At 41.2% G+C, this 27,412-nt stretch overlaps 1 protein-coding gene across 1 annotated transcript in view; it reads right to left on the bottom strand.

Moving 5' to 3' along the window:
* Positions 1 to 27,412, bottom strand: part of LOC311507655 (transmembrane protein 132C) — a gene marked incomplete at its 3' end in the record, with an annotated part of 159,112 nt that overhangs the window by 87,412 nt on the left and 44,288 nt on the right. Inside the window, exon 2 of the mRNA XM_084572085.1 lies at positions 25,530 to 26,454. Coding sequence (XP_084428211.1) covers positions 25,530 to 26,454 — 925 coding nt within the window. The remainder of the gene's footprint in view (positions 1 to 25,529; positions 26,455 to 27,412) is intronic.

The raw sequence follows: 27,412 nt of genomic DNA, 5'->3' as shown, positions 1-27,412 counted from the left end.
TTTTAAGATTTGGACCAAATGCAGGAAAAGGACACACCAACATTATACGACAATTACCTCGTGTTCAAGGTGTAGATTAGGGGTGTGCCGATACATCGATTATTAGATTCATCGCGATTCGACAAATGACGATTCAATGACGATTCATAAATGTTCAAAAACAATTATTAATAATAACTAATAGTGTAAAACCCGGATCTTTCGAGGGATTCGGATCATTCTGAGTCACTCACTGATATGATCCGAGATGAGAATGGCTCTTCACTTGCCCACTCACTCGGCAGAGAAACTAAACTAATCCCTGCTCTCGTTAAGCAGGGATACACAAGTAGCTGTTATTAGTCGGTTAAGTTTATCTTCTCTGCCGACTGAGTGAGTGGCTGCTGACTCTCAGTTAAGCAGGGATCCACGAGCAGCGGTTATTAGTCGGTTAAGTTTCGTTTCTCTGTGTATTGTGCCTAAGTAAATGAGTGCCTTAGTTTGCGCTGCTTGCTAGTGATCAAGTACATTTTGTTTCTCTGCCGAGTGAGATGTAAGATGTTTCAATGGTGCCGTTCATTGATTATATATCAATCAAATGTGGTAGGACTCAACTGTGCTGGTTAAACAGACGTCTAATCCATGATTCTTGATCTGTCTTTGATGGCCGGTTATATGAGCCGGCCATAACTAAATGACAGGAACACAAGTCGCGCATGCTGCCCGGACACCTTATGGAAATCTGTGAAAACCTCTAAGGATTTTGGTTAAAAAGTTCCTGAAAATGTGGAACTCATTCCACCGAAGTTAATTTTTTGTACCGTTAATAGAGAATTCTATTTTTTTAAAAGTATTGCTTGTGATACAGCAAATGTTTTGCACTTAAGGAAGGTAACTGGCAATCTTTATTTGTTGTGAATAAGAGCAACTTTTTGTTGTATAGGCTGCTGCTAAAGGCACACTATTTTCCTGTTGGTTCCAAGGTGGAAAATATGTTGGATCATTTGGTGGTTTTACCTAAATAAAAAATAATGGAGATAAATTTGCTTGGTTACTTTAATTAATGGATACTGTCAAATACCTTGTTTAAAAGTATGAAGTAGCCACAGAGTGAGAAAAACAGAAATCCTTAATGGGGAAAAAAGATGCATCGAATCGTAGCACCCTGAGTCGTAATCGAATCGAATCAAATCGAATCGTGAGGTGCCTTAGATGGCACACCCCTAGTGTAGATGCAGTCTGCAGTACTCCGGTCAACTTGTTTCGTTACCACCTAACTTTCTCATGCATCTTCTGATTTCATCTAGAAACATGCTGTTGGTAAATGCTGCCTTTCATGGCACCTGTCTGCTGTTCAACTTCACCCTGTGAAATGTCATTTCTGCTGCCATTGACCGCCTCCTCGTCTCACCATTCTTTACAGATCAATACTGGTGTTATCCAAACCAGATAGTGCATAAATGTTTCTTAGGAGATCAGACATGTAAAGGGTTAAAAGCTACCCATCTATCAAGGGACAAAGATGATCAAACGGAGTACTGCTTTAAGTGCTACTTAGTAATTTCGACTGGAGTGGATTGTATTGAGTGCTTCTTAATTGAGTAGTTGCTGACTGTCACCAAATACGAGGCACATATACAATCAGGTGACTATACAAGGAACTGTCGTCCAAGAAAATCACTGACTATTTGGTTTTCACTTGGACAGGAAAGCAGTTGATTGCCTTCAGCCAAAGTCTCTCTTCATCCATAGCTGATGCCTGAAAAACACACAGGGCTTAGTGATGCCTCATCTCCGGTTACATCTAGCATCTCTTTCACAGTCTTTTTTTTTTTTTTTTTTTAATTAAAACGAAAAGCAGCCAGATGACTGACATGTAGAGCTTGGACCTGTGCTCTGGGAACAAACTCTCGCCTTTTAAAAAAAGGAGACGGAATAACTGTCAGAGGAGCACGGCTGACTGCAAATGAGAAGAGGTTCGAAATGTGAGCTGGCCATAGCCTCATGACAGGAACGAATCCATGACAGATCAAGAGGAATCACATGGGCAGGAGCACTGAGAAATATATTCGAGTCGAATTCAGAGAAGCCCCTGAGCATGTCTGAGGAAAGGTACATTTTATTTGAAAACCTGGGCAAGGGTTCATACACACAATCCATCTTATATACATCATAGTGCGGAGAAAATCATTATTTCCCTTATCAGTAAATAACAATCCCAAGGTCCCGCTGACCTTTAATTTGAACAGAGTACACCAATGTAATCTATCAGTCACTAAGTAAGTCTTCAGAAATCTTTTTTCTATCATCATTCGACAGCCTTTGGACAACATCCGAACAAGGAAATGCAAATGTACACCAGCTACATTAAACAGATGAGACTGATGGGAAAGCATCACTTTTTGAGAAAAGATCCTATGAGTGGAGCCTTTTTCTAAAAAATAAATAAATAAATGCTTGTTGATATTTTGGGACACATGCAACCTAGACATAAGCCATCTTACAATGATATGTGATTAAAGCATTGTTTTCTTTAAAAAATAAACCACAGGGAGTGAAATTGTGGCTCATAAGAGGTGACATTTACCAAAGCCTGCAGCGTAGAGCACTTAATGACTTTGTTTTCTTGACTCTGCCCCACGCTCTCATTATCTCACTATGTCACATTATGTTTGAGCCAAACTGTCCAAGAAAAAGCCAACAAAGATTACATGTTTTACTGAATAAAGAAACAGCCCGGATGAGGATGGCTATTGACTGAAATGACAAGGAGCTCTGTGTATGTGTGTGCGGTAACTGCGTACATGAAAGCTTGCCAACGGGATGATGACACTAGGGGCGGGACAGCGCAACACCCACTGGTCAAAAGCAAGTCGCCTCCAGTGTATCACAGCTTGACTCTCGTCACGACACAAGGCTCGAAATATAAATTTCAAGAACACCCCTCGTCTCTGCCCTACATGTAGGATAGGATACTTCGATCCTCGCTTGAGTCCCTGGATTTGCAGAGCCTACACAGGATTTCAGATCAGCACAAATTTCAAATATATGTCAGGGTGTTTTTCTCTTTTTTTTATTTTTAATGTTTTGCGGGAATGTACGCCAAGCAGGATACTAAAAAGTTCCAATTTTCCATTTGCTTTAATGCTGGATTTCAGGAACTTACTACTACTGCTGCTGTAGATTATAGCTGAAGGAATGAGGTCATGTTGTAGCAGACAGAAGCTTGATCCCTGTGGCTGCCATTTGAAAGAAAGCCTAGCCAGTTAAATAGGGGATACAAACACATACAGACACTGCTTCCAGTAAAACCTATTTGACATAAGGTTGCATACAAGGGATAAAAATTAGGCTTTGCATTTGCTGCGTTGGGCTGGACAGATCATCCAGGACTGATCCAATATTTGGATGGAAGCGGAAGGGGGCCAAGCAGTATAATCTCAGGATATAGCGGGACAGATTATGGCAAGTTGGTAAACCTTATGTAAAAATGGTAACACAGATTAACAGTGATGCTGTCGTTGGTGCATGAATTGGGTACATACGATGCAGCGCAGTGGCTGGTCAAGTCACCTTTACTATTTCACTACGTAACCCAGATACTTTAATGGTTGATAGCTAGAGTCAGGGGTCTATGCATTGCTCAATAAGTTGATCAACTGATTTTGGTACTGAATGAAATGTCACAATTGCTGGATTTCCAAGGAAACAGTTTATTATTCAAGGTCCCAACAATATAGTGTGTTCTATTGCGATTTCACCTGCCTCCAAGGTGCATGGAGAAAGGACAGAAATAAAAAGTAGTGGATACGCCGGGAACGTTTGCAGCTTATGGAACAACTTTACAAGATCAACGCTTGTGGCCATCAACCTGATGACCCAGATGAAGGCTGTGCGCCAAGTTTTCACCAATTCACTCTATGAACTGCCTTCATTAAGGCAGGACCATCAGGACGGTGACCCAAATGAATGCCACAAGCCTTCCTAATAAAGCTGTTCCATGTGCTAAATGGTTGCAGGAGTTTTGACTGCGGCTGACTAAGGTCAAACATTTTCCACATAATGCAGTAAAGGATGATACTTATTACTGAAGGCTTCCCAGATGTTGCAGCATGCTAGCAAACTAACGTGCAAAATAAAAATGCTGAATATGGTAAATGTACATCTTCACCATGCCAGTATGCTAGTACCGTCCCAAATGCTGCACCTATAGTGAATGTCTACTGTATAATTAATTTGAATCAGTTATTAAACAAATTATTTTACCAAACGTTCTAGTTGGATATTATTTTAGACAGTATAACACTACTGTCAGAAACAGCTTTTGCACATCAAATACAGGAAGAACAGAAAACTCCTAATTGCCATATGCATGCAAATGACATCAATCCAAAGCCATTACTGGAACAATTAATCTTTGGCAATCACTAAAACATTTTAATCATGATCGTTACAAATGGTTGACTATTCATTATGCCCTCTAATTAGATCATAAATTGTATGAGCACATTGTTGTGGAAGGTTCTGAAGGATGTGCCACACGGGGTGGCAAAAACAAAAAGCCAGCTAAGACTGATGAAGTGCGCTGCATAAATGGCAGTGGGAACTAGGGTTGTTGAGAAGAGACTAAACGCCTGTTCACTTCTGACTTCATCTATGAGTAATTTATTGACTGACTCTCTGAGGGTTTCAGCCTGCCTATGTCAGGTGATCAGGATCAGGGGTCAGATGTGGCAGTATGTCGTTCAACTGTCCAGAGCTCGGGGACTATCAATATACCTGATGTAATTGATTAAACGTTACCTGCTGGTGCGAGTGAGAGCCCTGACACAACCAGACACATTCTTGCTCTAAATGTCATGCGTCGTTGTATTTGTCAGTGTTGTGACATTTGTGCAGAGCGGTGTGAAGGCAGTACTGTAAGTGCTGAAGTAGCAACGTGACAAGGACAATGACAGCCACCCTGCTAACCCAACATTTCAGACAATGTCCGTCTAAAAACTGTCATGATCGTGTCACAAAGTGGGAGAGAATTGGCTTTTGCTGAGAAAACGCAAACTCCAGAAATAAAATAAATTCAAACTTCACAGTCTCCTCCGGGCACAAAATAAGGCATTTGTGTGATATGTCCACAAACCCTCCCCTGCACTGTGCCGGGGTGCATATTATTGGAAAATTCTGGGGTGAAATTGCAGGTAAATCAATTCTGGTCTGATCTGCAATGTCTGGCATGTCAACCGATACATTAGCTGCATTTGCACTTTATTATGTGCGCCAGTGGCTGAACAGTCACCATCAGCAGGCTACTCTACATGCAGGAGACTGTAAAAAGCTCTAAGTCTTGACAGAATCATATGGAAAGGTTTGATATGTGAGCAAGTCTGTGAATGGAAATAAGGAATGTGAAAGATGCAAAAAAGAGAAGCAATCAAGATCAGGATGGAGGGCTGATTTAGGGGTTGAATAATTGACTTAGATGAAAGCCTGGACAGGAAATAAGCAACACTGTTGTGTTGTGTTCTGCCTGCGTTAAAAGGTATACAAAAAAGTTTTTTGTTTGTTTGTTTTTCTTGGGTATGCTTCTCCACCTCTGTCCTTAAAATCATATGGGGATTTACAGAAACAGATATTTTACTTTGATTTTTTCAGAGCATTTTGCAAGAATAGATGCCGTGTTATCAGGAACATCAAGAACGATTGACTTTCCAAAACAATCCTGTTTCTCCCTCACTGTCTTTTTCTCATCATCCCTTCCTCTCTGACTTGTTATTTTCCCCCCACTTTCCCTCTCAGGGCCCTGATCAGAGATCTAAGCGTGAGTAGATCTATAAAGGAAAACAAAGCCTCCTCATCACTATGTGTCTTTGTAAAAGTAAAATCATGTGTTTGTTTGTTTTTCCTCTAAGGGGCAAAACAAAGCGAAAGTGCATGGAACAGATTTGTGTTTCATATGTGGCCTGGAAAAGTCAAAAAACCTTAACATGCAGTTGTATGGTGATAGTGGTATCTGCCTGAAAGGTGGTACTCTGCTCCAGTGCTTTGGTCTTTTATGGCACCTCTTGCAGCTATTGATTTTCATTGTGTAGAAAGTTTAAAAAGTAAAGAAAGAATTTAAATCAACTCGCCAGACAAAAGAACAGTGGACAGATAGCATAATCCTTACAAAATAGTTTCATCATGCACTGCTCACGGTGTGGATTTCAGAAAGGCTTATTTTGCTCTTGCTGGGAAGTGCATGCCTCACTAAAAAGGAAGGCGGAGTGAAATTTACATGAAATTTAAGGCTTATATGCAAGCTGACTGTGAACTTGTGGATGGTCACAGAAAAACATACTGTTGAAATTTCCTCCTTCTTTTAATATACACATATATATATATATAAACATGAATATAGAACTGCATGCAGCTTTATTCCACACTTCAGAGTTTAATTCCCCAGTCCCAGAGAATAAATAGTTGCTCATAACGTGACTGCGACTTCTTGCTTGTTTTCTTGTTGGTGCTTAGAAGCACAGAAAGTATGCTCGCGCTGTGTAAACAAGCCACCACTTTCTCTAACAGTTTAAACAATTTAAACAATGACAGGCGGTGCTTGACGAGAGAAAGTATTACAAAATGATCTCTGGCGGCTTGTTAAGATAACATTTCCTGGCTTTCTGTCAGTAAATATCGGCCAACTTCATGATAGGTTTGCCTTAAATAGCGCTTGCCTTGAACACTATTATCTTGGATCATGGGTCAGGCCTGTGCTGCCTGCTATACAGTACCTTGCGAAGAGATGCTCTGCCGGTGCAGGGAGAAACTTGTGCTGTTGAGCCACAGATACACACAGTGAAACAGTTTTGAGGTCACAAAATGAAAGTAATATGCCATTTCCTGACAGAACAAAGGAGTAATTTATCATTTCCATTTGGAATATGACGGAGACATAATATTTCCGATGTCATGCCCCATCATCAGGGGAAAATCGTTTGTTTGTGCATGTACATGATAGTTTTCCAATTTGCCACCTGTGACTAAAGACTGGTTAGATTTTGGTAACTACAGTTAGTTTATTAGGTAATACATTTGGGTATGTCTCATCATACAAGATGTTGTAAATCTGGTTGGGGACCTTTTTTCGGAAACATGATTTCTGTTGTCCTCTGGAATGCCCCAAGCATTTTAGCCTCCTTTTGTTGCACTGTTTTATCTCGCTATTTTCCACCTTTGCTATTCATTCAGACAACAGACAAGACAGTTCTTGTGAACTTATGCAAATGTTGGATCAAACACCTGCAATTATAACTGAAAGGCCAACTCCTATAACACAGACTTGCTGTCCCTCTTTGCAGACAATGAAGAACACATGAAAACTGCAAAGTGCGCGACATGTCATGCCCTGAGTCTAGACGCCCTGTAGGAGTCTTTCCTCAGTGGGTAGCAATAACACGGTCCCAAAGGAGAGGGTGGCTGGTGGCGTTTTAACTGGGATGATCAACTCACTTCTTTCCTGCATGTTCGTATTACTTATCAGCCAGCACCATGCCCTGAGCACTGCTTCCACTTCACAGGGCCACCAATACCTCAACTGCCACTGGATGTTTACACTGATCCTTTCATAGAGGACCCCCTTGGGCTGCCCTCTGTGTTTGTGTTTGTGTGTTTGTGTGTGTGTGTGTGTGTGTGTGTGTGTATGTGCGCTCACGAGTCCTCCCTTGGGTCACAACACAGTGTGTTTGCATTAAGCCCTGTGGAGTGACGAAGCTGAGTCTGTTCCTCCACGCCACAGTGAAACACGGTGAGCCAAGGGACGAGTGATGAAAGAGTGAAAGAGGAAAACTGGTGATTAAAGCCTGAACCACCTTGCGCAAAGACTACAAAGCAAAGGCTAAATGCAGTACAGTGGAAACAGCTTGTCGTGAGCACGGTTATTATCAACCACTTCTATAGATCAAAAGGCTTGGGACCGAGTCCTACAAATACGAATGTTTTGGGTCTGACAGCACATGGGGCTAAAATATAACTTGTTTTACTACTTTGTCTTGGGGTAATCAGCTGGCTACTCAAGGCTATTGTTGTGTACATATAAACAATGAGGGCCAAACACTAGCCACTGAGATGGAGCAGGGAAATGTGGTGCACCTCAGGGTACTGTTTGTGGTCCACTCAAAGAAACAGTCAGGCTCTTAGTGATGGAGAAAATGAATATGTACGGGGAAAGCTTCTGCCATCGATATATATTTATATACTGTATATCATAAATGCTTAATGCATAAATATTCAATATTTATGTCTGTTAAATAGTAATCTGCAAGAAAAAACCCTTGTAGTGATCAGTTTGACACACACAGACATCATCATTAGTGACTACTGTAGTTCTGCACTTTTAGTTTTAGTGCAGCTATCCTCATTTAATACTAATAGAATATTTCTATATCACTGTTTACAATAATCTGATATGCTTTAATTCGTGACACTGTGCTGCGCTGTGCACAGCTAGTTTTTCAGGACCTGCTGTCAATGGAAATTAATTTTTACCATGTGAGTCCATGTGGTGCTGATGATACAGGATGATAGTCATCGAAATTAATGAGCTGTCCGTCAGTCCATCTAACTTCACGTTAGCTGTTTTGTTTTTAGTGTGAACACAAACTTGCCCAGGACTTCAAGACAGCAATCTTTTTTTGCTTTGGTCTGGACCAAGGCAATAGAGCAGAGTGTGGACCTGCTAAAGGGTGCTTTAGGTATTTTTGTACCACAAATTCATGCTAAATTCATGTCTAATCAGTTTTTGAAGGAAATGTTTTCTGTTATTCACAATGCCACAGGCTCTTAAGTCTGCTAAATAGCACTTAGCAAAGCACTGAGCAAGCAGGCAATGAAGTACAGCCAGAATGTCTTGCAGAAGAGGAAAAAGTCTGTGATTAGTCACAGAGCAAAAGAAAGTAACACAAGCAGCACATTGACGCTTTAGCTGCATATTCTGCCAGTAAGAGTGATTTCACTCGACCACTCTTTGAGGCCGTGACATTGAACAGCAGGAAGTGGCAGAGACAGGACTGCAATTTTCTTCCCTGACACATTAATTAGCAGGAGACTCACGTGAACAGAACGAAAGGCACTGCATAAATAAATACATGATGTATTTTTTAGAAGTCTTAGCCCTATTCGAACAGTTTCATAAGAGAGAGAGACGCGCGTGTTTGTCTTCACACAAAGTCACACACATCCGCAACTTATTTCAGATCTTGGGGTTGTTGAAACTTGCAAAGACACCTCAGACACAGCAACTTCTTTTTTTTTTTTTCACCCCAGTTCTATTAAAATGAGTTTATCTTGTTAATTTATGCAGCGTTGTGGGAGGAAAATTGATACATTTGGAAGTGACAATGAGTGAGACTGAGGTGAACTTCTGTTCAGCTGTTATGAATGATGAAATAAACTTAAAATCAGTCATGACACAATGTACAATTTAAGTGTATCCTGCAATTTTAGGCCATATTTTTATATATATATTATTATCCATCATGTGGGTCATCAGTTATTCTAAAGAAGTAAACATGTTGAAAATATCTGATGTTGGCAGCAGCGAGATCAGAGTTCATGATTGTTGTGACTAATTAACCAAGATAGACTAAGTCTGACTTCACCAGTTGTTACCTCAAAATCATACCTCTTGTCCTTGTCGCATGAGTCAAAAATCCTGAATCCCTCCCCCTCAATATGTGAACCCTCTCACAGACTGATGCTACGTTTCCAGCGAGTGAGTTTCTCACAGCACTTTCACTGCTGTGCTCGAATTGTCGTGGCAGTTTGGACACGCAACTGTGACCCTGTATGAAGAGAGGGCTTGTAAATGCACTGGAGCACATTTCATAACTCTCATGAATATACTAAGCAGCTGCTAAAGCGGTAGAAAATAGAAGTTTGATGTGTCTGTGTCAGTGTACAGCTTGGTGCGTTTGTGTCAGTTTGGATGCCACGAGAGCGAGACAAAGTGAAATCAGAGTGAGTCCTCAGGGCTGTAACGCAACTCATGTGTACTGCGAACAGCGGAGTGACACTGCCATATCTCCTCCAGGCACAGTTACTGTGGGCCATGATACGGTTGCCTGGAGAGTGAACCAAGTGAACGAGCCGTCGAGGACTTCACAGGCCTTTACATAACTGGTAAAACAACAGGAGAGCAGGCAGAGCATGCACAGCTGCGTTTTGGATGCCGGCTCTGGGATTCGTGCAGCAGCATTTGAACCTTGCATGCCTGACATATATGACAGTGGAGCTTGAAAGATTGCTGTGCACTATACTTAGAGCCTATGCAAAGAGTACAACAACAACAACATCATCTGCATAAAAGCAGACAATGCTGTATATTTCAGTCCATCACACTGTGCCTATTCATCTCCAAAGCTGAAAGCACAACACTTTTCTTATATGTATGTTGTACCTTGTCAGAATGCTAAAGTGATGTGAAAATAGAAACCATTTTTACTTGCAATGATACTGAATAATTTCTTGTTTTTTTACTCATTCACAGAGTAATCAACACACACTGAACCTACCATTAAGAATAATTGAGTAGCCTATATGGTCATTTATATAATATATGAAACGTATATAGATTACTATATTAATACAGTATTAATACAGTCTCAATTTCTATGCAGTAAATTCAGAGATTTATAAATAGGACAATCTTCGGTGTGTTTGCAGGATTATGATGTTTGTGTGACATTTAATTTTATTGAAAGCTCCTTGACATTACATGAACAAATAGTTACCTTTAATGACATTTGATGAACATGTCAGCAGCAGAATCCATTTCAGCTCATCGGATGTATTTGCAATTTTTAAGAAATCTTGAAGTTGTTAAATTAGGTTCCACTTTTAGCTTCACCCAAGATCTTTAATCTTTTAGCACCAGGGGTTGTTGCACCATCTTGTGTGCATTGTTAATGAGTGTCTGCCCTGAAACTAAGCCATTATGGAGATTAAAAGGAGATAAAAAGTACCATCTGCTTCTGACTTTTTTTGACCAATAAACTGCATTATCTGGCCAAAATTAGCGTGCTGGTTAAACCATGGAACCTTTTAAAGTTTAAACTCCTACACTTCTTTTCTCTTATCAGGAGTAGAATCTTAATTTTCCTCATATTCAGTTACGCAGCCTATAAAAATGTCAAATTAGTCCATTTTTACAGTAGCGCTGGCAACCACGAAGGAGTGTTTGGCAAGAACTAGCAATATGGAGCAATGTTTTTTTTGGAGCGGGTCTGTTTTTTTGTTTTTTGTTTTTTTTGTGTGTGTATTTTTTATTTTTATTTGTTTGCGTGTGCTGAATATGTTAAAGGATACACAGGCTAGACGGGCATGCACTTAACTGGATACTTGTATATTCCAACTGTTTCAAATGACAGTCAGTGGATGGAGAGAGCATGCAAATAAACTGCTCTTAGTGGCAGTATCCCAGCAAAAATAGCAGAAGAAAAAGACCACAAATGTGAATGTAAACAATGAATACAGAGAAAAACTGTATCTGCCATTGCTGAGCCATTACGATGCATCCAATTGTTTTTATAAGATCTCAACAGTTTACAGTTGAAAAACTGGTCACTCAACAACTACCTTTAACTTATCCAAGCTCTTTAAATGTTTTTAAGCATTACAGGTAAATGTGGAGATTCTATGATGATAATAATGGAAACACTGACTGTATACACCGATCAGACATAACATTATGACCACCTTCCAAATATTGTGTAGATCTCCCTTGTGCCTACAAAACAGTTCTGACTCAAAGAATGGACATTGGCCTTCTGAGGGTGTCCTGTGGTGTCTGGCAGCAGAATGTTGTTAGTGGGGACCTTTGGGTCCCATGGGTTGAGGGGAGGGGCCTCTGTGGATCATCCCACAGATACTTGATCAGCTTGGGATCTGGTGAATTTGGAGGCCAGGTCAACACCTTCTTCTGTGTATTTGAGTTGTTCCGAAACCATTTTTGTGTGCTTGTGTCAGGCTGCATCCTGCTGGGGATGGCTGCTGCCATCAAGGAGTGTCATTGCTATGGGGTCGGGGTGCCTGTCTGGTCTAGGTGGGTGACACATGTCTAAATAACATCCACACGAATGCCAGGTCCAGAGGTTTCCCAGCAGAACATTGTATTGTCACATTATTTACTTTGACCAATGTCAGTGGTTTTAATGTTGTGGCTGATCGGTGTATAAAGATGGACAAACCCTCTGTGACGGCCCTCATAGGGTTTCTGAGGTGTAGATTTGAAACTCGGCGTGTTAGTGCCATTTTGGCAGTGCCTGGCTCCAGCTCGCTCTCGGCTAATTCCAAAATGGGTGTGGGGGTGGAGTGTAAGTGAAGCTGAAACAGGTGGGTGATGCCTAGGCAGACTAGCCATCTGAGACGGCTCCAAGCCTTGATATAATTTAAATGAGTATTAACAGTTGTCAGAGATGGAGAGGCTGCAGTGTTTTTTATACTTGGCTGTAAAAATGTTTATTTGTGCTGTGAAGTTGGCCAGCCTCGAGTGGCCTTTTGTGGAACTGCAGTTGTCACATTGGCTGCGTTTTTCAGCCACTGAGGTTCAGCTTGAGCGGATATGGGAAGAAAAAACGGCAGTTTAATTCGACAGGTTTTAAAGTCTTGTGTGAAGAAACCGACGACAAGGCCATTTCTTTTTAAAGGCATTAAATCACATTCAAAGGCGTCCACGTGGAGTGATTAACTTGTGAATGAGGAGAACTTGATGTCAACATCGTTACTGCGCAGACAAAGTCAAAATGTCCCAGATTTCAGACTATTTACTGTCAGTTCTTAGTCAGAAATGTTCAGACATCAAATTTGCTGAACTTTCGTTCACCCTCACCACCATCTCTCTGTTTTGAGTTTTATCTTGTGAGGTTTATTCTCATGTTGCTGTCATTTAAATCTCATGGAAGTGTTTCTAAGCGAATAATTAATGTTCACTTAAATATCTACACACACAAAACGTTAAGCAGCGAGTGTTGCCAACTTTCTTTCCTTTTTTACATACATATCTTTTTCTATTCCCTCTGCTTTCTCACACTGTACCCAGAAGGGCAGCGACTGACAAAAAAAAAAAGATTCATGCAGATCGCGTGAATCTGTATGTGCACACAAACATAACGCAGCTACATCTGTACACGCTGATGCGCGCACACGCACACTCACACATACATACACACGCACATGCACGGACACACAGATGCAAACCCCTGAGCAGATCAAGGCTTATCCACCCACAGTGGTGGTAGCCCTGCAGGATGATGAAGGCTTGGATCCAAAGTACCAGCTTATATCTTCAGATCAATGGCTGACCTCCCAACCAGCCACAGCCAGACTGACCAATGCTACACAGCTTCAAGCCCAGCCGAAGGCACCGCTCCAAGCTGCTTGCTGAATGCTATATCAGTCTAATGATTCTCCCCGGAAGCCCAGACTCTGTCATCTTGTCAGTAGTTGTTTTTTAGTTTTGTGTTTTGTTTGTTTGTTTCTTTGTATAATGGCTCTCTCTGGGTCTTTGTCACGCCTCAAACTCCATAGCTCTGCATGTGTCCGTGAGGGGATGGCGTTCTGAACACAGGATGAAATCAAAACACATATAAAGTGCAATATTTTGGGCGGAGCAGAATGCGAATTTTAAGTCCAATCGGTGCAGTTGGTCAACAACAATATAAAAGGCACAAAAGAGGTGATCACAGAGCAGAAATAAGGAGTAAGATGTTTTAGGTATTTGGTATAGAAGCACGTAGATTAGTGTTCTTTTTTGCATGTGTCTATCTCTTAGAGGAAAGGGTTACTTTGCTGCAAATGGTTTAACTTTTCTTACAGGCTAACGTGATGTTGTGGCAGGACACTTGGACCTGTTAAACATCTATACATGATGGTACTGTGAGACTTCAGTCTAAAACACGGAGATAGCTGCTATCATCTCTAAATCTTTGAAGGTTGCTGCAATGTCCTGCCTGACCAAGTGCCTGAAAAAGTGGTCTGGTTCCGAAAACAATCCCGATAGACTGCCATGTTAAAATGTCCAACTTTACAGCGGAAATGTTTACCGCTTTGATCTCTATACCTAATTTTCCTACTCATTATATAAGTAGTAGTACAGGCAGTGATGTTTTCTATAACTCATGCATTTAAGACGTTAGAAAGAGTCACACACTACGGCTATAGCCACCAGACTGAGCTTAAAACTTACCCTTTAAGAATCCTGTTGGTGACGTCCGCGGACTGTATATAAAAAGACGGCGACGTCCCAGAGGAATTTGTTTGTGCACAGTCAGTGGAAAAATCTGATACAGCAGTCAGTCATATGAATAATATCTACCGTCATGTTAAAGGTCATTTTAAACGTGTATGATGCTCTACCCTGGTCACTGCATCTGTCTTTGTATTCTGTTAACCCTTTACGGGGCATGGAACCGTATTTGGTGACTTCCGCACACATTTTAAGTTGCGTCCCTCTGCCTCTCAGTGAGGTCGAGAAGCATGTGGTTTTCACCCAGCCAATCAGCCGAGATCAAGCCAACATTCATTCATTCATTCATTCATTCATCTATCTTCTGTAACCGCTTGTCCTGTGAAGGGTCGCGGGGGGGGGGGGGGGGGGGGGTTCACCTCTGCATGAACGTTGAGCAGAACTGCTTTATTACGTCCCACAAAGAAGTGGCCTCATATTGTCTAATGTGATAATGTGTATGCTGACAAGTGCCTGAATCAGCACTTATGTTCTAATGGTCTAAATATATGTTTACATTTGTTTACCACTTAAGGATATGTCCTACAATAACACTCTAGTATTTCAATGAGTGCCCTATAAATGGTTAATGATTTGCATGAGCGTAACGGCTCATGGGCTGCTTTTCTCTTCATATTTTATACACCTGTGCGTACTCATTGTGCATCCATTCGGTGTCAGGTCAGTGATTTTGTTTCCACGTGGTGTTGTTTGCCACCCTTTCGTTCCGTGCGGCCACCTGTCTGTCGTCATGTCTTCTGTGCACTGAAGCTTGGCATTCTGTGCCTGTAGAGAAACCTTTGCCTCCCTTCTCAATCACCCATATTTGCGAAGCTGGTTTCTCCTTAATGTCAGCCAGAAATGATTGCACAGAAATGTCTCTCTCCCATAGTAATTTCTTGAAGTTATGATAAAGTAGTCAGGCAAACACAGGACCAAACCTCTCAGTAAGTGACGACTTCATTATTTTTTTTCTATAGCTTACATTTGGTGTTAGAGATGGCGACAGCGATACAGATAAAGTCTCTCATTCTGTCCGCCAAACTTTTTTTTTTATCGCTGCACTGCCTCCAAAACAGTTCTGTGACCATGAAATGAACAAACCTTTACACTCTAGTTAAATGCTGTATTTCAGCTGTAGATTCTTAATCTTGTTGTATCATTGTGTTGAGAAATGCGCTTCTACAGGGAAAAACACTTTAGCCACATTTTCTACATTTTTCACTTACCCACCTTTTATGCGTTTTTTGACGGAACAAATGCTCTGATTTCAATGAATCTGTCAGTGAATGTGTTTCAGGTTTTAATTACACTATATGGCTGTAAACTGTAGCCAATATTTATTTTTACACCATATGCCTATTTTCCTGTAATTTGTGTGCGTGTGTGTGTGTGTGTGTGTGTGTGTGTGTGTGTGTGTGTAACTACATTTAGCCTGCATCGGGCTCTGAGCCTTGCCAGAACGTGGGTGACTTGCAGCTCAATATTGTACCTGAACACATGCTCTTCTTTATAGACACCGTAGCAGTATGGTTATTGTATTATACGTTATTGGCCTTTAGAAAAAAGTGCCTGGATATTTTTAGAGAGCAAGAAGGTGAAAGCTAAAGCAGAAAAGACATACAGCTGGGGGAAAGAAAAAGAAAAAGGTTTTAACAGACAACACCAGGGCAACTGCTGCAATCAGGTACTGCTAAGTGCCCTCCCTCCACGCCACAAACTGATTCTTGCTAATTTAGAGACGTAGCTTGTTTGATTTTTGTCAGCCAAAGCAAGGCACCCTCTGTGGTTTAAATTGCCGGTGTCACCTTGGACAACAATTGCATTTTAAATGAAACTTTCCTTTCCTGGTTTCCTCTGGGAAATTATTAATGGTCCTAATGTGAAATTATGCGAATCATTTCAAAATACGTGATAGTGTACAGTGGACATGGACTAAGACATTCCTCACCCAGTCTCACCCGTCACATTTGTCTTTTTTTAAGAAAAACACCCTTAATTTTTGTACCTCATGTCCACATGTTGTCGCATAGGGAAAATAGCAAAATCCTTTCTGGTTTCTTTCCTTAGACTCAGTCTTCTGCAGTCTCTCTCTTTGGCCTTTGTTTATTGTTTTGATTGCGTTTCAATCGCCTGCGCTCATCTCTCTCACCCCTCTGTGGGTGAAGCAATTTCTTACAGGGCTATTGCCGGAATGAGTTTGTGCATTTCGTCTGTTCTTGTGACTGTCTGTGCTTAAGACGGACTGCAGATGTGACAACCACAAACGTTTCATCATCATCCCTCTCTGTCTCCTTGCCACTAGTGCACATTAAAATATGCACGGTTTTGAGTTTGCGTTACAGCTGTCAAGTCTGCGGGATCAAACTAATCAAAGTAAATCCTTATGAGAAACATCAAGGATAAACAAGTGATTAGAAGGCCAAGCTTATGATTGTATGGAAAAGAAGGAGAGAGAGAGAGAGAGAGAGAGAGAGAGAGAGAGAGAGAGAGAGAGAGACAGGCAGAGACCTACCCTCAGTTAGCTGGAAGAGCTTATTCTGCCAGTTCTGCCTCGCTACCTAATCCCATCCTGTTTGTCAACCCCTCTAGCCCTACATATATCATCTTCAACTGAGATTGCAGAACCTGGAGTTGCAGAAGTTGGAGCAGAAAGTGTTGCCTGAAGATGTTAACAGCAGCACAGCAAGTCAAGGAGTTGCAGCAGCAGTTAAAAATAAATAAATAAAAATCCTTCATGACAATCTCAGCTGGTTCACGGTGGAGCCATTTTGTTGCCGCTCCAATAGACTTATGATCAAATGCAATCACTGCTTCATTGTTGAATGTAGTTCACGATGTGTTATGTCCCAACCGTAAGAAAATTCCCGACTGATTGGGTTGAGTCTAGTGCCTGATTTTTAAACTGCGAGATGCGTACAGAGCGTAATGGCTGTAATGGTAGCCAACTTGAGAAAATCACAAGAATCTTTTAGAGGTCTGTACAACCTATATCAAATGTAATGGTAGCAGTCTAAGAACAATTTAAGGGCAGCCATTATTTGTGGAAGACTTGACATGAACTGTTCATTTAAAGGGTGTATCTGTCAACTCTGCTGCATTTTAGGGCCTTTAAATAGCTACTTCCCCAAAACCGCCTGTTGTTTCATAGCATACATTTCACTTTTGTCTCCACTCAAACTGGTTCTCAGTGGCTTTTCATATGTTTAATTCGTTTTTCAGTGCCAGCACTTTTCTTTCCATACTTTAAGTTCAATCCACTGCTATAATGGAGAGCAAAATGTGAGCACCTTATTATTTCTTATGAGCAAATGCCTTGTTAAGACTCAAGGGCCGCATCCGTATTAATCTTAGCCGTGTGTGTGTGATCAAAAACCCATACGGCTCTGGCTCTTGAAAGCAGAAAAAGTAATTATTTTATCCTGGTTAAAATTGCTGGAGCAAAATGATACTAATCATGTGCCATCATATGCAATTTTCTAATGAACTGGGTGTTGCATGTTGGCCTCCTAAAGCAATACAGAAACACTGTGAAAGCTGAGGAGCTCACAACTGATATGAAAGAGGTTTAAGATGTGTGGGAAATTTGAAATGTTTTATTTATGTATGGCGTAAAATGGGTTGTTCAGTTCTTCTTGCATCTGAGAAACTAGTTGGTGTTTGCTGGGCTTTTTTTTTTCCCCCAGACTCCTCTTGTCTCAGCTATCATTGGTGAGACATTGAAAACTGCTTGTCTTGATTTCAAATGAAACTTTTAGATAACATCTAAAGTTGAACTGTTGAGAACTTTCTGAAACAACAGAAGTATGTGCGTGCAACATTTATATTCGGAAAATGAAATACAACATAAACATTAGAAAACATCCCAGAAAACAAAACAACTGAAGTGCCCATGACACCAAACTCAAGATGCCAGTATCTGGCCTAGCATTGCCAAAAAATAGTCCGTATATTTTTATTTTTTTTTAAGGGTTTGTCATTTCAAAATGATTCAACAGTGTTGATGATACAACCTGCACAAAGGGGCGTGTGCTAATTTTGCATCCATTGAAATCCTTTCCCCCTCTTTTCTTCACTGGTAGTACTATCAAGGCTCATTTGAGATACTGTGGGACATAGATGGCATAACTACGTCGATGCGAGCCATTTATACTTGTGCGCTCGTCAGCGAAATTTCAGCCAAGACGAAGGGAGGTGCGGAAATACAAACAATTGTATATTTGTTTGTATTTCCACACCTCCCCAGTTAACCTTTCCTCATTGTGCTCCATCTTTGTTGATCCAAAACAATCAATTTGAAAATTGCGGAGATGGAGAAGCAGCCGGAAAGGCGGTTTAGGCTTCTGTGTCAATTTGGCGCCTAAACCCTATGCACACCATAAGCAGACCCTAACTACGTAGCCTCATGTGCACCTCCCTCAATGCGTCTATGTCCCGCATGTACCTTAAAAGAGCTTTAAACCGCCTGTTACCCTCAGCCACTGCAGCTGACCAATCACAGGAGACTACACTACCTCTTTAGGTTCGTTTTTAAAGGGAAATGGGCAAATAGCGCTCCACCAGCCATTTCAGGGAGCTTTAAATGTACTGGTTTGATTGGTTTGATTTTGGATTGGATTGTGTAGCTACTGCGTATCTTGATACAAGTTGAAACATCTGAGAGAGACAGATACACATCCATACCTAGTTCTCATACATCAGTAATCCTGCCACCTAGACCACATAGGGAGTCCCATTCTCTTGGGAGGACCACACAGCAGATTCCATCATTCACTGGTGGGTTGTTTTTTCTCAGCCTGAAGCAACCTGTGACCCTGTCGATACTCCTAGTCTTGGAGGTGTATGTCACTCTGAATGCTGCGGCACATTTGTATGACTCTCTGCCAAGTTGTAGGATCACAAAAATCCCTTGGGAGCATCCAGCCTTTCCAAAGGCAGATAGACAGGGCAAGAGCGGTAAAGAAAAAAAAAAAAAAGAAGACTGGCAGTGGGGAAGTGACAGAGCAATAAATTCTGGGCTTCCAAGGTCCAATAAATTCATCAGCTCAGACTCAAATTCAAGGGAAGAAAAGTGATGGAAAATCATTACGGTAGAAATACAAGGATTCAAATTACTTGCTACCGGCAAATGGTGATTGCTTTGTGGTGGCAGGACCCAATAGAGACTAGAATCTACATAGTGAACTGTCTCACTAGACCTTAAATTACTAATTACTTATTAATGAGTAGATGAGGAAAGTCTGTGCTGTCAAAGTAAACAATAGCGAGCGGGCCAACAAGAGGGTGCTGGGCAAGGAGGAGCAGACGAGGGTAAATATCCTAAATTAAAAGTCAGTTCTCTCGATGCAGAGTGAGCTTTCCGCCAGCGTTTCAGCACAAAGAGGAAGAACATGTCAAATGAAGGGAAAGCAAGAGTATGACAGAAAAGGAGAGCGCAGGTACAGAGAAAAAGGTTAAACAACATGAGAAAGGGAGAAAAAAAACCAAGACAGAGCGGCAGATAAAACACGAGAGAAAGAACAGATAAGTACAGAAATGAAAATGAAAAAGAGACATACCTATCTTGGGTGACCTTTACCAAGAACTGAATCACAGAGGAGAGCAGTCAAGATAAGGCTAATACACCGAGGAGAACATCTTTGTTCCAACCTTTTCTCCTGCTGATATTTCAGGAAACAATGGTCAGAAACAATCAGCCGAGGCACAAGACCTGTAAACCTGAACTGTGTTAGGGAGCAGAATTATCTGACAAAAAGTGCTGCTTAACATCTGAATAACAACATACCCACATCTTTACTTGTAGGCCAACACCGAGGCTACCTCTTTCACCTGCTTAATCTCTATACTAAAACAACTCATGCTGACTGCTCGGGCTGGTGCAGCATGAAGAATCTCCTACTTATACCTTCACACGCTCCGATATTAGAAATTCATTTGCATTCATCAGCAACACTGCCCCAGAGGGGATCTGTGGAAATATGTTGGATTGTTTAGTCAAAATTACAATACAGCTGGGGCAATTTATCTTTTGAAAAGCCTGTTAATTTGTTCTGGAGGAAATGGTGTTTTCATTTGCATGTTGAATAAGGAGTAGCTGGAGAACCTTTTTACCAACCTGTTACACCACTCTCTCCATGGCTAATGAGGCAGGGAGCAAGGAATTACTGATTCCAGTTGGAGCTTTTGGCATGACAAACGCACCATGATTTTACAGTTGGCGCAGAGCACATGCACGTTTGCATGCGTGTGGGCGTCCACAACACATGTGTGCACATACGTGTCTGCAAGTATGAGTGTAGATGTTAATATTCATGACCGCCTGTTACGGGGATTGAAAGCCTTTAATTACATTCAAAGTAATTACATTAGATTAAATATAGTCAATTACACATTAAGGCGGGGAGAAAAACCTGACAATAAAATATGGTAAGTGCGCTAATTTTATATGTAGAGCTAAGCTAAAGACTGTGCTAGGCAGATTCTCCACATTCTTTGCGTTACTTATGTCAAAATTACAGTTTTCTCTAGGTTCACAGGTCCAGTTCAGACTGCATGCGTAATCCAAAGATCCAGCTACAGGTAGCTGTGGTCACACCTAGCATTAAAATGTCAGCATTTGAGATCCAATCTCAGTTTTGCACTGCAAATAAAGACTAAAATCTTTTTAGGTGCAGAAAAACATTGTTACAGCTGCCGTCTCTCATGGATCACTACCTACCACCGTAGCAAAATCACGAACAGTGCTGTTTGTTGTGTGTGCCTCACATGGGTTAAGTTGTTTTTTATTTATTTATCTCTGCCCTGATGTTAGTTACTTTTGAGATCCGCACACAGCTCAGATCATAACTGGAAGCTTCCATACACGATACAAGATAAATAAAGACACCAGTCATTATTGAGGGTATATAAAAACTGAACTCCACATGGTTACTGCTTGCACGCATCAGCATGATCATGTCACACATCCCAATGCGGATGTGTGTTTGAATCTCAAATGCGACCTCTGTAAGTTTTGGGTGTGTTCACTCCTGTAATTAAAGCCGGCCAGTTGTGATCACATCGCGCAGGACGGATGTCAACTCAAGGTCTGAACGGGGCCATAGTTTATGATAAATTTACTTTGCAGCTTCCAGGTTAAAGAACCACTGTGTAGAATTTATGGGCTACTGTAGCAGTGAGGCTGGTGATTGAAAGCAGCTTTATACTCCTCACCCGAGCTTGTGGCTTCCAAAAAGATGGTGTCATTAATTTTAAGATGACACTTTAACGTATAGAATAGCAGCACGATTGTACAATATGTAAGGCTCTGAGGAAGAGGACCCGCTCATTATGTAGCTTATGTATCTCAGCTCATTCTAAGCTAACAAAGACTACACTACACTACACTTTGTAGTTACAGTTAACTATACACAAATCTTAACTGCTGATAAACATATATCAATCAGTTAATTCAGCTAATGAGGAACATTAATTCATGTATAATTACAAAACCTAAAAATGGCTTTCATATTAGGAAACTAATCAGGTTTAGGAAACGCTCTCTTCTCTTCCTACAGCACTACGTTGCATAGTGGAATCAATATTGAATAAGATCCAATCTAATGTAACAGTCAGTATTTTGAAATGCAGACCATGACCTGGCTAGCTATCAGGAAATTATATCAATAAAGCAGCCAAGTCCATTTGTTCATATATATATATGTAATTTAAAATATTAAATTAAAAAATTGTGTCCTTGGACCAGTATATTGAGTCAAAGTTGCTTTTGATGTCAGGCAGGTCTGGCGAGTGTATGAATGGGTGAATGAACACTATAAAGTGCTTTGATTGCCACTAAGGTAGAAGAGCGCTATAGAAATGCAGAACGTTTACATACTTGACTGCGGTCTATATAACCACTGTGACCTAAAATATAGTTGAGTCCTTTGAGCGAATCAAATTGTGTGGAAATAAGCCTTCTGATTGCATGCGTGTAACTTTCTGATTGTATACGGCGCTCTCAAACAAGCAAACTAAGAAATGATGACATGCATCTTGATTTTGAAGTGACATCCTCACTGGTCTTTGCGTCAGGCCCTTGGAAATCCATTTTGTTTTTTGTTTTGTTTTTTGATACTGTATTGATCCCACAAGGGGAAATTATCTCTCTGCATTTTGACCCATCGTTCACACAGTCAGAGCAGCGGGTTAGGCGCTTGCGCAAGGCACCTCAGCCATGGACACGGGGGGAGGTTCACTATCTCTAACCACTACTCCACAGCTCCCCTAAATTTCAGATAAGCGCTTCTAAAATAATCCTGCCATTTTTCAAGGTTTACCTGTCCATCCAAATGCAAAGTAATCTGACTGATAAACAATAAATGAGGACCAGTAAACACCACATTGTGTTTGACAAAGCTGTTATAATGCAGTCCTACAGAAAACTTGGAAAATAAAAGTCAAAGATTCGATCTGACAGCAGCATGTGTAGGAATAAAGACTGTCCTGAGAGATCCTCAGTGGGTTTTTTTTTTTGGCTCAAGTTAAACTGGTTGAGGAGAAGGAGGAGATAGATAAGAAGGATAGAAAAGAAAATATGGAGAGGATGGGAGTTTCTCCATAAATAGTTAATGATGCCTTAACCGCTGAGAGAAACACACCAGGGCTACTTGTTAAGTAAGCTGTATATAGAGGCACCACATAGGCAAACATTGGCTAGCAGTATGCAGACACATATAGCGAGGGAGAAAGATTCAACATAGCAAATCATCTTAAACAAGGATCACTCCAGCCCCCGCCTCGAGGGATTCAGAACTTGAATTTACAGCATCATCATGGGGATATCGAGTGCTTAAATGATTTAAAGCCTTGTATTGTCAGGAAATCCGGCATCATATAGAGAATAAAACATTGAGTAGCACCACAGGTATTGTCCTGTAAGATAAAAGCAATGCACAACAAAGCTGATGTGGGATTAATCCTGAGTGTTTGGATGTTCATTTAGAGAGTTTGGTAAGCTGGCAGTCAAGTACTGTAACGTAGCCTGTGATTTTCAAACACTTTGAGGATTAATCTTTTGGTTGCTAATGATGTATTTTGGTGGAATTCTAAGTCTCTGCTATCCCGATGGAAAAACATAAAAAAGATGAACTTCTGAACAGTTGGGCTGCAACACTGGTGCAAAAAGGCACTAAAGGAAAAATACCGCCTTTAAAGTTCCCGTTTACACACATGCTGACAAATGTGATAAACACACACTGCGAGCTGTAATACTTCATGGGAGTTCATCATCACTGGAGTGAGAGAAAAAGCAATGAGGCTTTTTGGCAGATTTCCTGCTCACCCAGGGTTGACAAATTGCCAGGGCTCTCTGTCACAGCTCCGCTTTGAGGCTGCTAACTGTTTCATCTAGCATGATTTAGATCTCAGGCATAAAAGCAGTCTACTGGAAATGCATATTCCTTACACCTTAATTTGCATCACACAACATGGAGCAATTACAGTCACTTTGAACGGTAATTTGTATGAGACAAAGCTCAGCGAATCAATAACTACTAGTTTGCAGCTGTGTGGAATCACCTCGGATAAAAAAAAAAATAAAAAATGCGATCAAACTGGCAATTTTGAAATGAGCATGTGAAACATTTTTCATAAGTAAAGGTGTAATTGAGGTGTAATGCAGTCAAGGCAATCTGCATCATCACAGGTGTGGTTTGAATTGTCTAAGGCGCTCCAGTAACTCACTAATATCCTTAAAAATGTAACAGAAGATCTCTGCTAAAGACAACACTTGATAAAAGTGTTTGAGTGGTTTAATACCAAAGTAGTTTATACCAAACCACACACGTGACACATTCACTGCAAGCTGAAAAAGAACTGTTACTACAAATGAACTTTTTTCCTGGCGCCAATTACTTGGGTCACAGGCGGTGAATATTTAAATAATGACTCGGGATGTGGTGCATTCAGGAGACTTTTCATTCTTGTTGTATCACAACGGTAGGCTTGTTTCAAACTGCGTATTTTGGCACACTGCCTTTGTTTTGTCATTGTTCAACTTCACGTGTACCCACTAGGGCTTCAGCGTTGCATCACTGATATCATTGGTTAACAAAATACATCAATTTCTGTGGTATAACCTTGCATTTGCATTGATTTACATTGTGTCATACCAAAAAAAGCTGAACCCAAATGTCAAACGTGAATACATCTCAACAGGGATCCATCGCCTGTCAGAAACATTCATATTTAGACTATTGGAGTGAGTTTTGTCTGCTTGATGATTGGTGCCTGCTTAAATTGTAACTTCTTTGATGAAAAGTATCATCAGTATTCAAGTTCAAAATGGTTTTATAGTATTAAAATGTAACGGTCGACATAATCAGTTGAAAAACTTTTTTAGCTGAAGCCACATTTCTCGCACAACATATCTGAACGGTCCAATATTCGGGCCCAGCTCTGCCTTAAAACTTTGCCCTCGGTTATGTTGAACATCACTGAAATAGCTTGTGCTCCCTCTTGCAGAACACTTTTAAACTTTCAAATGCCTTGAGGTTCAGAGCTGGTCTGGAGCCAAGATTTGGAGTGAGGCAAGCTCTTTCTTTGACAATGAAATAATGCTGTTTCACAAAAATGTGATATCATAGTTTTTTTTTTTTTTTCTTTTTTTCAGATTCGTTGCCACATGGCCTAAATAAATGAATTACCTAACAGCTGCGGGGCATTAGAGCAGTGGTGTCATGGCTGGAGTTTATAGTGGCAAATCAAATGCTTATCACACACACATTCTCTAATCTCCAATGCCAGATTAATCCTTGATGATTTTGTCAACTGCAGATTATTTTGATCAAACAGGCTGTTATACGTAACGTTTCAAATCCACTACAGTATCTGATCACGCTAGAAAGAAAACACAATTATTGGACTTTATCTGCTTTGCCTAGCAGCCGAGATCTCTGGAACAAGAACACAGATTTGACGTGTTTTCATAACATAAGGACACACGCGCGGTGCATTATTTTAGAAACTGAAAGACATTATGCAAGATTTATTACACCCTGGATGATCCGTTTTACTAGATGACTCAGACTAAGAATTTCTTAAGAAAATTGTAACTGTTGGAAACACACACATAAAAGCCAGATGGGACATTGTGTAGAAGTGGCGTGTTCTCATAGGTTTTATGTATCACTGGCGCTTTCTCTAAAATTCGACTAAAGCCCACTTTTCAACTGCTTGTATGTCCAATCATTTGTGTTTAGAAATATGAAACATTCATACAGTGGCAGTGTAAACTCCCAGAAGGAGACTCACTCACCTGAGGGTGAAAATTTGCACTGAAGACAGCGTGGACAGAGCCAGAAACGTTGACACTGTTTCTCTCTGCCGGATGGGTTTGGATGGTGCCATCACCACAAAGTTATTGTCCAGCTTCAGCTCAGAGAGTGGCTGAAACAGCCTGACACTCCCGATGCGCTGCATGGGTGTGTGCCCTGCAAAATAGCCCAGCGGCCTCTGCTGGTCCGTGTGAACGGAGCTGCCCTTTCTTGAATCCTCTGAGCTGCAGTCGCCGCTGTCCGTGGTTTGCACCATATAGTAGAGCTCCACAGGCGTGCCCTGGGCCTGCGCAGAGACCCTCTGCCGACCGGGCCTGACAGTGGGTGGGCTGAACCAGCTGGCCAGGGGCTCCAGCTCGGCAACACATATCCCCAGCTCACCCTTTATCCTGCATGTCCCACGCACCTCTTGAGTCTCGTGAAAGGCAAACATCCTGACGCAGGGTAGCTTGTGGATGGCGCTGTAGTCGTCCCAGTCCCTGCCGGCGATGTAGAACAGCACTTGAACCTTGGGCCAGCTCGGGTGAATACGCTCACTGATGATATACGTGTGGACCTTCCAGTTGAATGTAAAGAGAGGTGACGACGACGCTGATGTTGGCACTGGTGCTGACGTGAAGGAGGGCGTGTTAAATGGCCCTGGCAGTGTCTGGAGCATGTCCAGAGGGACTGGCTGCTGGACTGACAGTGGTCCATAGCTAGCATTGACAAAGGGCATCTGCCGGGCCTGGTGGATGAAAAAGGACTCTGTTCGAGCCTGCAGGCTGGAGTTCCTCATTAAGTCCTGGTTTGCCTCCTGTAAAAAGAACGCTGACTCCGCATTGAGGATCTGGTAACTGACAGGCAGATAGATTGGCGATGGGCCATACCTCTGCAGGCCCTCCAGGATCACCTTGCTGTCCACCACTGAAAGAGAAAGAGAGAATGGCAATAACCCATTAACCTTTGTTTCAACAGCGTGGACTAACAATGTATCATGACACTTATAGCTGTATTGCCTAGACCCGTCATCGCAACCTGACCCAGCCATGCAATAAAAAAGCAGAGCAGAAAAACTGAATGAAATAACTCCCCAAATGGACGCGGGCACTTCACATTTAACATAACATTTGCATGCACTGCCTGCAACCTGAGGCAATCATATCTACAGCTAGTGAATGCAGTGAATGTTATATATATATATCCAGCAGTGAATGTTAAAAGGTTTGTCGGAGACATTTCCATATGGTATCACTTTCATGAGCCACTGCTCTTATTTAAAAGAACTGGTTAGCTTAAATTCAAAGCACTTGCGTCTTTCTCGGTCACTTGCTTATCTCAGTCCTTTTCATTGTGACATACTAACACAATATTATTTATTTCTCCCTCTTTCAATTTCTCCTTCCTGACATTTTTATTGTCTGTGTCTTTCTTTTATCCCTCTGTCGGTCATTGCAACATTTCACTTATGTGTCACTACCGTCAAGTATGTGGAACACTGTCATCCAATCATGCCATGCCACAGATGAAAACACAGTAGGAAAATATATGAATAACCATACTATAATGTGGCCAGACACATTAGGCTAAGTACTTTCAAAATCAATATTTTGCACTGACCTACTAAAACAACAAATTATAAAATAATTAATGACAGCAGCTTTCCTTTGAGATTAGCTTTGCTGACATTTAGGCATAAACTCTCCCATGCCCCTTTTATAGTCAAGGATGCACAGAGGTCACTTGGGTACATGTTTGTAGCTGTTTCTTGTATGTTTGGCTTCCTTTTCATTTTAAACCTTTGTCCTGACAGGTCTTGACGCAACTGTCTTTGCTTAAGAATGTATGTTCCCTGTATGACCTATGATTACCCATGACACCTTTC

The sequence above is a fragment of the Chelon labrosus genome (genome assembly GCF_963514085.1).
Source record: "Chelon labrosus genome assembly, chromosome: 22".
Taxonomy (NCBI): Eukaryota; Metazoa; Chordata; class Actinopteri; order Mugiliformes; family Mugilidae; genus Chelon; species Chelon labrosus.
The sequence above is the reverse complement of the archived record's forward strand: the minus strand, read 5'-3'. Positions and strand labels throughout refer to the sequence as shown.